At 35.6% G+C, this 14,078-nt stretch overlaps 1 protein-coding gene across 1 annotated transcript in view; it reads right to left on the reverse strand.

The window, feature by feature from the left end:
• Positions 1–14,078, reverse strand: part of CCDC7 (coiled-coil domain containing 7) — a 98,546-nt gene that overhangs the window by 15,054 nt on the left and 69,414 nt on the right. The window contains 2 exon segments of the mRNA XM_036228055.1: positions 9,333–9,384; positions 11,256–11,341. Coding sequence (XP_036083948.1) covers positions 9,333–9,384; positions 11,256–11,341 — 138 coding nt within the window.

Consider the following 14,078-nt stretch of genomic DNA (forward strand, 5'->3'; position numbering starts at 1 on the left):
CCAAAATTCATCTTTCATATAGCTTGCAGAATGAACTTTAAAAAATAATACCATGTGGGTCATTCCTAATATTTTTCAATAAGCCATTTCTTACTCAAAATCCACTTCCTACTACTCTCCTCCTTAACCCAAAACTCCTATTACACTGAAGCACTTGAATTTTTCTTATTAGCCTTTGTTCCCTCAAGTCTTTGTCTTTCCACATATTGTTATATCTAAATCAAAATCCTTCCTGTTTTAAAACTTCATATTCTCAATTGCTATATCATAATTTCCCTTTTATATGTACATTTATTATGTTGGAATTAGTTGGGGACATTATATCTGTAGTATGTGCTAATATAATAAATTACAGCCTTAAAACTAATACGATGTTATATGTCAATTATATCTCGATTTAAACATGAAAAAGATTCTTTAGAGGCTTTAAATTTTTTTTAAAAACTCAATATTTTGTTAGTTCTGTACCTTCTATATTATATTACATTATATGGAACAAACATTCAATTGATTTAATTACAGTCACAGTTCATATTTGTATTAGAGACTTCATATCTAGGAATAAGTAGTAAGTAGTTTTAACAGAAAGATAAAGAATTCTTGGCACTACATAGAATAAACTAAGTGAATTTTCCATAAATTTAGAAAGGTGATGGTCCTTGAATAGAAACAGTAAATGGAAAGATCACATTTAAATTTATGTTCTTATTCATTTTAACCTCACCTACAAATGGACAGAGTCCTTGGGCTATCCAGTACCAACCAGAGTGCATCTGATAGATAACTCTGCAAATATGGTCAAGTTATTTAATATTTAATTTTCCTCTTCTAAAAATGGAATATAATACCACTAGTGCACAAAAATATAGTGTACATGATTTGATTAAAAAAACATTCAAATATGCAAAGTATATTCACTTTCTAAAGATTTAGGTTACAAAAATGCATTTGTTCTTTCTTATATCCATATAATTAAGCTGGTATTCACCCACTAAGTAGACACTTGCCTAAAGTAAATGTATTCTATTTTTTCTAACAAATAATCTGAAAATCAAAAGTTAATAGAAAAAAAATATTTTATATCATTTTATCTGAGTATTATTTTGTTAAGTGCAACTCTGACTACTGAATGCTAGTCTATATGATATCTTTAATGAATAAGAAAAAAGACTCTCAAGATGGTGGGCTAGGTAAAATTAGGGTTCATCTCCTTCTATAATCACATGAAAATTATAACCAAATTATAAAGCAAGCAACATGGAGAACCACCTGAAGTCTAGCTGATCATAACACTTACATCTGAGGATATAAAAGAAAAGCCACATTCAGACCAGTAGGAGAGGAGGAGGTGAGAAGCGGGCTGCTCCTATACTGCACGTGGTAGTTGAGCACCAGGATGGAGAGTGCAGCTGTAGAGGCTCCCCTAAAAGAATGTGGGACCCGAGCCCCACACAGGTTTACCCAGCCCAGGATGTCAGGCCTGGAAAAAGGAGTTGACAGAAAATCTGAGTGTAAACACCAGTGGGGATTCTGGACATCCAGGGTGAGATGAAAGGGACCTGAAAACTCAGACATCGCCCTTAAAGGGTCCACACACAGACTCACTCACCTTGGGTGTTGACAGAGAGTCAGCAGCTCAGGAGGTGCAAGAGACATACGAGGAAAGACTGGGTTGTGTGACACCAGGGTGAGGGCTAGAGGGACAATCACCATTGCTCCTTTGTCAGACCCCCTCCCGGGCAGTCTACAAGTGGACACCATCTTGCCTATGTTGAACCCTTTCCCCACACAGCCAATTATAAAGCTGCATTGGTCTGGTGAGATCAGCACCCTCCAAACCCATGTCTCCCAGAGACCTCGCCCCACCCAACCCACGAATTGCCTGCAGCAGAACTGTTGCTGGGCATCCAGCCCCACCCTGCAACTTTCCTGGGTTGCACATTCATTGGCAGGCAGCAGCCCTCAGCTCCTGCGGTATATTTCAGGGGGAGACTTTTGATGATGGGCTAATGGTGCCAGCCCAAGCTGCAGAGTCACTTGAGCAGATCTGTGATCTGAAGCCTGAGGCAGACAGTGACTGGTCTTGCTGCAATCTGAGACCTTTGCAGGAAGCCAGAGATTCAGAGCTGGCATGCAGTGGACTCTGTATCAGCCAAATGAAATCTACTCACTTTACCCCTAGGCTCCCTGGGACCCCATCCCACCCAAAGGCTCTTCCAGCTGCGGAGTCATATGGGTAGATGGCAAGCAGCCTCAGGCCTTGAGGTGCACTCGTCCTTTTACTAAGCCACCCTAGGCCCAGTACTGGGGTTAACCAACCTCTCAGTTCGCAGAGCGATCTCTCCCACTTACTTCCAGATCCAGCATAGGCAGCAACCATCTAAAGATCTCATTGTACTCCTACCAGATAGCCACAAGCAATCAAAGGCAGTGGCCAACCTTGGCCTACACAGGAGCCCATCCCAAAGGGCCACAGAACCAACACAATCGGAGGCACCACCTGACTAGATTCATAAGCAGTCTCAACAGGTACTCAATACTGCTGGGACAAACCTCACTCTGTGAAGCAGCCTCCACACAGCAGCTCATACCCTGTGGGCATGGCCAGTCCTCATAGCCAGTCAGCCCAAAAGTCGATCCCATCCATTGACATGCTAACAGCAGGAGAAAACATACAACCACACAAGGAACACATCCACAGCCTCTGGTGCAGATGATCATGGAGACTGGGCTACACAACACGTATTACATAAGGCCAACTGGCCAATGCTGGGAGATGTAATAAATCTTCCTTATAAATAGAAATGAACACAGAGAGGCAACTAAAATGAGAATGCAAAGAAACATACCATAAATGAAACAGCAGGAGAAAACTCCAGAAAATATCTAAAGAAATGGAGGCAAGCAATCTACTACAGACAGATTTCAAAACAATGGTTATAAGGATGCTCAATGAACTTAGGGGGAGAATAAACAGAAACTGTGCAAGCCAAGGGGATTGGCACAAAATATTCAAATTGATGAAAAATAAGAACCTACAACCAAGACTACTCTACCTAGCAAGGCTACCAGTTAAAATTGAATGTGAGATAAGGAGCTTCCCATTCAGGAAATAGAGAAAGAAATTTATTACCAACAAGTCAAAATTACAAGAAATATTAAGGGCACTTCTGTTAAAAAAAAAAAAGGATAGGGAACCCATAAATATGAATAATAAATAATCACTTTAAATATGAATAATTAATTGTTCCAATCAAAAAACATAGGGTGCTGAATAGATAAGAAATCAAGACCAATACATATTTGTCTACAAGAGACCCATTTCAGATCAAATGACACTCACAAATTGAAAGTAAAGTAACAGAAAAAAATATTTTATGCTAATGGAAATGAAAAAAAAGCTGGAGTACCAATACCTATATCAGACAAAATAGAGGCTTAAAACAAAGGCTATAATAAAAGACAAAGAAAGGCATTACATATGGTAAAAGGATCAAGGGAACAAGAGGACATAACCCTAAGAAATATACACACCCAGCATAGGAGCACCTAAATATAAAGCAATTACTGACTGACATAAGGGAGAGATTGATATAATACACTGATAGTAAGAAACTTTAACACCCCATTAAAATCAAAGGACAGATCTTTGAGACAGAAAATCAATAAGGAAACAGTAGCCACAAATAACACAGTAGACTAGATGGATTTAACTGATATTTTCAGAGTGTTTCACCCCAAAGCAACAGAATAAATATTCTTCTTAAGTGCCCATGGAACATTTTCCAGGATAGATCATGTGATAAGCCATAAAACGAGTCTCAATAAATTTAAAAAGATTGAAATCATATCAAGTGTGTTCTCTGACCATAATGGTATGAAACTAAAAATCGACTACAAAAAAAACTGGAAAATACACAAACAAATGGAGGCTAAACAACATGCTATTAGACAATTAATAAATTAACAATGAGTTCAAGGAAGAAATCAAATGATACCTAGATACAAATGAAAATGAAAACACAATGACTCAAAATTTATGAAATGGCTAAAGCAGTCCCAAAAAGGGAAATTCATAGCTATACAGGTGTACTCAAGAAACAAGAAAAATTTCAAATAAACCGTCTAAAATTACATTTATAAGAAATTGGACAAGAACAGCAAATAAAACCCAAAGTGAGTAGAAGGTAGGAAATAATAAAGATTGGAGCAAAAATAAATAAAATAGTGTAGAAAAACAATACAAAAGATTAATGAAACCAAAAGCCGATTCTTTGAACGAATAAACAAAATTGATAAACCTTTAACAAGACTCATTAAGAAAAAAAAGAGAGGACACAAATCAGTAAATTCAGAAATGAAAGAAAGTAACCACAAACTTCACAGATACAAAGGATTATAAGAAAATATTATGAGCAATTATATGCCAACAAATTAGACAATCTGAGAGAAATGGATACATTCCTAGAAACATACAATCTCCCAAGACCAAGTCAAGAAGAGAGAAAATCTGAGCAGACCCATTATTGCCAAAAAAAATCAATAATCAAAAACTTCCAAGAAAACATGGCTTCATAGGTGAATTTAACCAAACATTCAAAGAAGATTTAATACCTATTGTTCTCAAACTTATTCAAAAAATTTAAGGGAAGGAAAGTCTTTCTAACTCTTTCTATGAGGCCAACATTACCCTGATTCCAAAACCAGATAAAGACAGTAAAAAAATAAATAAATAAAATAACCCAAAAACTATAGGCCAATATCTCTGCTGAACATTGATGCAAAAATCCTCAACAAACTATTAGCAAATAGAAGTCAGCAATACATTAAAGAGATCATATACCATAACCAAGTGGAATTTATTCATGGGATGCAAGATTGGCTTAATATTTGCAAATCAATTCATGTCATACTCCACATAAACAAAATAAAAGATAAAAATCATATGATCATATCAATAGATGCAAAAGCATTTGACAACATCCAACATTAATGATAAAAGTTCTCGGTGGGAATAGAGGGAACTTATCTCAACATAATAAAGCTCATATATGACAAACCTACAGCTAACATCACACTCAATGGGGAAAGGCTAAAAGCATTTTCCTTAAGATCAAGAACAAGACAAGGATATTCACTTTCACCACTTCTTTTCAACATAATATTGGAAGTCCTAGTCCAGCAATCAGACAAGGAAAAATAAAATGCATCCGAACTGAAAAGGAAAAATAAAACAAGTGATGCCGTCATTATTTGCAGATGACTTGATGCTATATTTAGACAACCCCGAAGATTCCTCTAAAAATCTGTTCAATAAATTCAGTAAAGTAGCAGGATACAAAGTTAATATTCAGAAGTCGATTGTACTTTTATACAACAATATGAACTATCAGAAATTAAGAAGACAACCTCATTTATAATTGCATCAAAAACAGCAAAATATCTAGGAATCAAATTAATAAAGGAGGTAAAAAACCTGTACTCAGAAGATTATGTCATTGAAAAAAAGAAATTGAAGAAGATATAAATAAATGAAAGCATATACCATACTCATGGGTAGGAAGATACAATATTGTTAAAGTGGCCATACTTCCCAAATCAATCTATAGATTCAATGCAATCTCTTTCAAAATACCAATTGCATTTTTTCAGAGAACTAGAACAAATCATCCTAAAATTTATATGTAACCACAGAAGATCTTGAATAGCCCTGTCAAGCGCAAGAAAGAACAACAAAGTTGGAGGTACCACACCACCTGATATCAAACTATACTACAAGCATATAGCAATCAAAACAGCATGGTACTGGCATAAAAACAGACACACATAGATCAATGAAATAGAATAGAGAGCTCAAAAATAAACTCATGGCTATATAGTCATTTAATCTGTGGCAAAGGAGGCAAGAATACATAGTGGTATAAAGACAGTCTCTTCAACAAATGGTGCTGGGAAAACTGAACAGAGACATGCAAAAAAAATGAAACTGGACCACCTTCTTACATCTTATGCAAGCATAAACTCAAAATGAATTAAAGACCTAAATGTAAGGCCCAAATCTATAAAACTTCTAGAAGAAAATATAGGCAGTAAACTCTCTGATATTGCTATTAGTAATTTTTTCCTGATATATCTCCTCAGACAAGGGAAACAAAAGAAAAACAGATGGGACTATATCAAATTAAAAAAGTTTTTACAGAGCAAAAGAAACCATCATCAAAATGAAAAAACAACGTACTGAATGGGAGAAGATATTTGTTTATGATACATTTGACAAGAGGTTAATACCCAAAATTTATAAAGAACTCATACAACTCAACAACAACAACAACAAAAATTCAATTTAAAAATGGGCAGAAGACCTGAATAAGTGTTTCTCCAAAGAAGACATACAGATGTCAAAAAGATATGAAAAGATGCTCAAGGTCACTAATTATCAGAGAAATGCAAATTAAAACCGCAATGAGATATCACCTCACACCTGTCAGAATGGCTATCATTAACAAACAGCAAGTGTTAGTGAGAATTTGGAGAAAAGGGAACCCTCCTGTACTTTTGGTGGGATTGCAAATTGGTACTGCCCCTATAGAAAAGTAAAAGGAAGGAAGGAAGGAAGGAAGGAAGGAAGGAAGGAAGGAAGGAAGGAAGGAAGGAAGGAAGGAAGGAAGGAAGGAAGGAAAAGGAATCTTTTTTTCATACAAATGTAGCCCTATACCAAGGTGTACAGTTGGCAAGTAAACCTTGGTCTAGGTTTCAACATCTATTTATGCTGTAGCCCTCTCCCTTGTTCAAGGTACAATCTGTACCATATAAAGGCAGCCTTGGGTCCAAATGAATTATTTTATCTACATACTTTAATGTTAGAATACTTGCTGGAATAATGATCCTCTAAAAGGTAAACTAAAAAATAAAAACCTGAAATTCAGTTTTATATATCTTATTAAGCATTTTATAAGCATTATAATTACTTGGGCAAATAGTTAATAATAATTGCTTCTATTACCCATGCCTGCCTAAAGAAGCAAAACTGAATATATTTTCGCAAATTGCTAATGCTGAGCAGGATTCAGAGAGCTATGTTTGCAGTTCAGATTTTACTACCAATTTGTTCTCTAACCCTAAACAAGTCACTTTTATATTTTATTAATGTCTTCAAAATGTCCAAGATCAGTTATGGTTTATAATGGAGTTTTAGAGGAAGGAGATAAATTCCCTTAAATTTTTCATTAAATCTATAGACTTTCTCCAGAAAAAAAATTATTCCTACACAGAAAATTTTGACTTTAAATTTATAAAAAATGTTAAATGACACTAGCTGCTATAGATTGAATGTTTGTATCTCCCCATACCCCAAATTTCATATATTGAAACCTAATCCCTAATGTGATGGTATTAGGAGGTGGGACCTTTGAGAGGTAATAAGGTCATGAGGGTGGTACCTTCACGAATGGGATTAATGACCTTACAAAAGAGACTCCAGAGAGCTCCCTTGCCCCTCTACCCTGTAAAGACAGCAGAAGGTGGTCATCTGCAAACCTGGAATCAGGCCTTCACCAGATACCAAATCTGCTGTAGCCTTAATCTCGGACTTCTCTGAGTCCAGAACTGTGGGAAATAAATATTTATTATTTAAGCCACCCAGTCTTTGGCATTTTGTGATAGAAGTCTACTATGGTCTGAATATTTGTGTCCCCCATCCCCACTCCACCACCACCACTACCACAAAAAAAAATCATCTGTTGAAATACTAAAGCCCAATGTGATGGTATCATGAGATGAGGCCTTTGGGAGGTGATCGGGTCATGAGAGCAGAGCCCTCATGAATGAGATTAATGCCCTTATAAAAGATGCCAGAGGGGGCTCCCTTGCCTTTTTTTGCCATGTGAGAATACAACAAGAAGTCTGCCACCCAGAAGAGGTAGCATGCTGATCTCAAACTTCCAGTCCCTAGAACTGTTAGAAATAAATTCTGTTTAAAAACTAGCCAGTTCCTGATATTTTATTAGAGCAGTCTCAATGAACTAAGACAGAGCCCAAATTAACTAAATCACTAATTTCAAGACTTCTAATATTAATAATGTAGTGGGATTACAATAATTTTTTAAATATATAAAATGCTGTTCTATATAAAATAAGATCATAAGCAAGTGTGGTAGGCAGAATTCTAAAATGACCTCCATGATCCCCATCCCAGGTGTTATACTCTGTATACTGCATTCCCCTTTAGTGTGGCCTGTGACTTGCTTCAAGTCAATAGGTTATAGCAAAGTGATGAGATGTCATTCCCATTACTAGATTGTATTATACAACTAAAGTGAAGAGATGTCACTCTCATGACTGTGTTATATAAGACTATGTCTTAGCAAACATGAGAGACTCGTGGCTGACATTAAAGAAGCAAGCTGTTATCATGTGAACTGCCTATGGAGAAGGCCACATGGCTGAGTGTCTTAGTCCTACAACTGCAAGGAACTGAAGTTTGCCATACCTGCTTGAGCTTGGAAGAAGACTGCCAGTTACACAACAAAATAGAGCCTACCCGATATCTTGATTGCAGCTTGGTGAGCCCTTAAACATAGGACACAGCTAAACCATTCTCAGACTCCTAAACACTCGTACTGTGGGACTATGTACATTGTTTTAAGCTGAAAATTTTATGGTAACTTGTTATGCAGAAATAGAAAACTAATACCGTAAAGTTGAAAATTTTATATACAGTATCTCAAGCAGTATTTTCTTCCCAAATTTATGTTATCCGATCTTTAAATCATTCAGATCAATAACATGGGACACGACTTCAGGTACTCATTGAAATGAATGGTATGATGCTCTGATGGTTATTTAAAAATTAACTATAACAAAAGAAAGTATTCCAAAGTGAAGATGAAATAAAGGGTTACTTGTATTCATTTTATAGGATCACATAAAAAAGGAAGGGTGTTCATAATTGATAATTTCTGAAGAACTTTTTCTTATTTCTTTCCTACTCCTTTCATACCTTTTTGAGATAGATAGAGCAGCTATTGTTTTCCCCACTTTAATAATGGAAAATATGAAGTTCGAGTAAGTTAAAGGGACTTGTTCAATGTCACATAACTAGTAAGTCTCTTTCATTACTCCCAGTATGATGTTCTTCCCTCCATGATATTACCTGTACTTGAATAAACCATAATTTTCATAACATTGATAGTAAACATCTCACTGAGAAGAGTTAACCAACAAGAAATTTAGTACACACACATTTATATTCACCTACATAGTAATGTTGTCTATACATATAATTATCAAAGCATTTATTAATCAAATGTTAATATACAGAGAGAGCGTGTTACCTGGGCTTTAAGGAAATCTTTTGTTTTAAGCTCTTTGACTGAAGACTTCTTCCTGTAATTAAAAGTGCTTTTAAATATATCATGATGTTTCCAATTTGCAAGATTATTTTGCTTTCTTGAGGAATACTTAAACTCTTTATTAAAAAAAAATGAAATTTTCTAGAGAACATCATATTTTAAAAAGCCATAAAATCCATGTAAGTTAAACGATAAACAATTAAATAACATTTCTCAAACTAATTTCTCATTGGTATGATTAAAATATGGAATGATGAGGTGGAGCAAAGATTTTCAAAGTATATTGGTCTATTTTTTCTTCTCTGGTCATCTTTTCTTATCTAAGTCAAAGGTCAAGGTCATTTGCCCAATGATTTTCTTTTCTGAATTACTGGAGCTCTATAAAGATTAAATCATAATTTATTTTTAAACGATATATTTATATTAGGATTTGACCAATCCAATTCGAAATGCAAAATTATTTTATATTAATAAAGAAAGTATTCACTTAATAAGGTCACTGTACAAAAATCCACATACATAAACAATAGATCATTGTTTTTATAAAATAAATACAATGAAGTTCAGTTTAAAAAAAAACAGACTAGGGAGTTAACATACAAGTTACAAATTATTAGCTAGATAATCAAGGACATGGCATATATTTTTCCCTCTAAATTATTTACAGATTTAATTCTGTACCTATTCCTAAATATCTCAAAGTTCATTCTCTTCCTCTTTAGTTCTTTGTTCTTCCCTTCTCAGTTTTCTCCCACAATCATATTTTAGTTCGTTTATAAAACGGTATACAGTTATGAGTGGCTGATTCACAAAGATATGTTCTGAAAAATCCATCATTCGGGAATTTCATTATTGTGCAAACATCACAGAGTGCACTTACACAAACCCACAGGTTATAGCCTATTACACACCTAGGTTGTATGATACAGCCTATTGTTCTTAGGCTACAAACATGTACAGCATGTTATCATAGGCAATTGTAGCAAACTGGTATTTTATGTATTTGTGTATGTAAATATATCTAAACATAGAAAAGTTGCAGTAAAAATATAGTATAAAAGATTAAAAATGGTACACCTACATAGAGCACTTTTCATAAGTCGAGCTTGCAGGACTAGAAGTTGCTCTGGATGAGTAAGTGAATGGTGAGTGAAGGTGAAAGCCTGAGATATTACTCTATACTGTAGACTGTATAAGTACTGTGCATTTAGGCTACACATAATTTATAAAATAACATAAGATTGAATCAAAAACAAGAGAAAATGATATAACTAAGAGACATGGTAAACGTGAGGTTGCTGCTGGCATAACATGGCATACTGCTTTACAGTAAACATTTTTTTATAAGTAGAAGGAGTACACTCTTATGTAACAATAGAAAATTTAACTTTGGGTGGTAAACACACAATGCAATACACATATGATGTATTATTAAACTGTACACTTGAAATCTATTTGATTTTATTAACCAATGGCACCTCAATAAATTTAATTTAAAAAATATAGAATAGTAAATATGTAAACCAGTAATATAACCATTTATTATCATTATCAAGTATTATATACCATTTGTAATTGTATGTGCTATACTTTCATATACTGGAAGCGCAGTAGGTTTGTTTACAACAGCATCACCACAAACATGAGCACTGCATGGTCTATGATATTGAATTGCTACAGTATCACTAGGTGATAGGACTTTTTCAGCTCCATTACAACCTGTGATATCATGGTTGTATGTGCAGTCTATTATTGACCAAAACGTTATGTGGTTCATAACTGTATTTGCTAATGTTAGGTTTTTTAGAAACCTATTAATAAGTTATGTTTATATTACATAACATGACTTGTATAAGAATGAAAATATAAATTATCAAGAAAAGTACAGGTATCTTTATGTCTTACTCTTCTGAATCCTCAGATTTTTCTTTGGTATTTTTCTTCTCCATTTTCATAGTTTTCTTTATCCGATCATATGAAGGCTTTGTTTTCTGTGTATGTTTCTATAAACCAGAAATAGTTAAAGATAACATATTATAAGGAAATATATGATAATATTCATTACTAAGATTTCTTCTTTATTTTGAGAATCACTATACTGTTTTTCGAAGAACATTATCTAAATAGAAGCAAAACAACAGTCAGAATGTTTATTATAATGCTCTACTAAATGTAAGTTGTATGTAAGTTAATATATATCGAATTCTTGAAAACTCATATCCGAGAAGATATTTGCACACTGAGGTTCATAGCAGCACTATTCACAGTGGCCAGGACATAGAAGCAACCCAAGTGTCCTATGATAGATGATTGGATAAAGAAGCTATGGTACATATATACAATGGAGTATTACTCAGCCATAAGAAGAGATGAAATACTGCCATTTGCAACAGTATGGATGGATCTCGAGATAAATCATGCTAAGTGAAATAAGCCAGACAGAAAAAGTTGAAAATCACATGATATCAATTATAGGTGGGATATAAACCTAAAAGCAACAAATGAACAAGACAAACAGAGACTCATGGACATGGACTATAGACTAGAGGTTGACAGAAGGTAGGGGGCAAGGAAAGAGGGGGGAGGTAGATGGGTAAAGGGGATCAGATATGTGGTAGTTGAAGAAAACTGGACTTTGGGTGGTAAACACACAATGGAATATACAGATGCCAAATTATAATGTACACTGAAAATTATATAATTGTATTAACCAATGTTACCCCAATAAACTTAATTTAAAAAAAAAAGAAAAGAAAAGAAACCATGCAAGACAGTAGACAAAGGACCAACATCTTTAGACTACTGAAAGGAAAAAAAAAAAGTCAACCTAAAAATTGTTATACAGAAAACATTTCTTTCAAAACTGAAGGCAAAAAAAAGTTTTTAGAAATCAAAGAGTCAAAAATACACATCAGTAGCAAACCAACACAACAAGAAGTGGTAAAAGAATCCTTTAAGCAGAAGAAAAATGGTACCACATAGAAAAAGGAAATATATACATTAAAAAAGAATGCCAGAGGAGAGACGGGAAAAAATGGCGTACATGATAGAGGCTTTTTTCATCTCTCTTGCAACCAAAACAAAGTTGTGACAGAAATACAGAGCAAAGAGCAAGGAAAATCTCATTGGGATCTAGATGAACATAAGCACTACAACTAGGGAGAGAAATAATTATTTGACCTGCAAGCAGGAGAAGGTAGGAGCAGCAAAGATGCGAGCCTGCCCAGTCAGAGCAGCTGAGTAGGACTGAGGCTGCAGCAGCAGTAGCCAGAAGCTGCAGATGCCTCTTAAAGGGTCCATGTCCGCGAGTGGACTTTCGCAGTGAAAAACCTGCTCACTCTGAGCACCAGTACCCAGTCAGCTGCATAGGAGACACCAGGAACTTATAATAGGACACCGGGAACTGAACTGTCAGAGTGAGGGCCGGAGGCAAGGCTCTCTCCTGGTGGTATCCATTGTTCCTCTGTTGAGCCCTCCCCCTTCTCAGAGTGTGGACTCAGTGCCACCATAGCCATGAAGTCATCAAACTAGATAATAAAGGTCAATCGCCCCAGAGGATTCCCTGAAACTCCACCTTCCCAAACTCGCGGCTCCACCCAAGCCACATCCAGTTGTGTCCTCGGTATGTCCTGTGTCCCTTGCTGAGCAGCTCCAAGACCTACGCTGGTGGCAACTGACCACAGTTTCTGGCATGGCCTCTTGAGGCAACTATAAGCACAACATCTGTGGATTGCTTGTTGAATTTTAACATGTGGCCCTGGAGGAACAGAGTGTGGCTAAACTTGGCCTGCAGCTGAATCCCTCCCCCACCCCGCCCCCAGGACTGTGCCACTGGACAGATTCTAAATCTTTAATCAGGCATAGACAGGGTCAATGGAACAGAATAGAAAGAGCAGAAACAAACCTTTAAGCAAAAAATATTGTCTAGCAACAGCATACCAAAACATATGCAGCTAGGGGATCCTACCTATTTAGGAAGCTAGAGTAGAAAGCCAGGTGATAGCACAAATGGAGTAAATAAAAAATGAGTTAACTGTAGGCCAAATCTGCCCTGCTGCCTGGTTTTATAATTAAAGTTTTATTGTACCACAGCTTTGCTCATTTATTTATGTATTGTCTATGGCTACATATACAGATGCAGGTTTGAGTAGTTGCAAAACCTAAAATACTTATATAGCTCTTTAGAGTAAAAGTAGGCTGATAGCTGGAATATGTAAATGGATAAGATAGTAATTAGGGGAACATTACCAAGTAGAGGGGACACCAGATATTTGTGCCCAATATCCTTTTTGCCTTTTGTTATTAACAGCACCAAATTGTTCCGGTGACACCTGACCCAAGCAAAGCCAGTAAGATCCAATCATCTAAGAATTGACCAGTATGGAAGGAAAGCAGTTGGAGCTTAGTAATTCCACAGCCAGTGAACAAAAGAATGGGGGTGGGGAGAATAGCCATAAGCTCTCTTTCTAAAAATGCCCTCAAAGGAAGGATGTAGTGGCTCTTCATAAACTTCTGTTGTTTTGACTCCAAGAATCATCCTGGGTCTAAACCTCACCAAATGCGTCATTCAATTTTCCAGCAATTCTTTGAGTTACCCATCCAATAAAATTCTTGCTTTACATAAGTAGGGTCAGTTTCTCCTTATAGAAAAAAGAAAATAAAACCCTTAACTCACACAGGAAATAACTGATTAACATTTGCCAGACTAGAATAGGAACCAAATGTGGC

The sequence above is a fragment of the Rousettus aegyptiacus genome, unplaced genomic scaffold, assembly GCF_014176215.1.
Source record: "Rousettus aegyptiacus isolate mRouAeg1 unplaced genomic scaffold, mRouAeg1.p scaffold_m13_p_10, whole genome shotgun sequence".
Taxonomy (NCBI): Eukaryota; Metazoa; Chordata; class Mammalia; order Chiroptera; family Pteropodidae; genus Rousettus; species Rousettus aegyptiacus.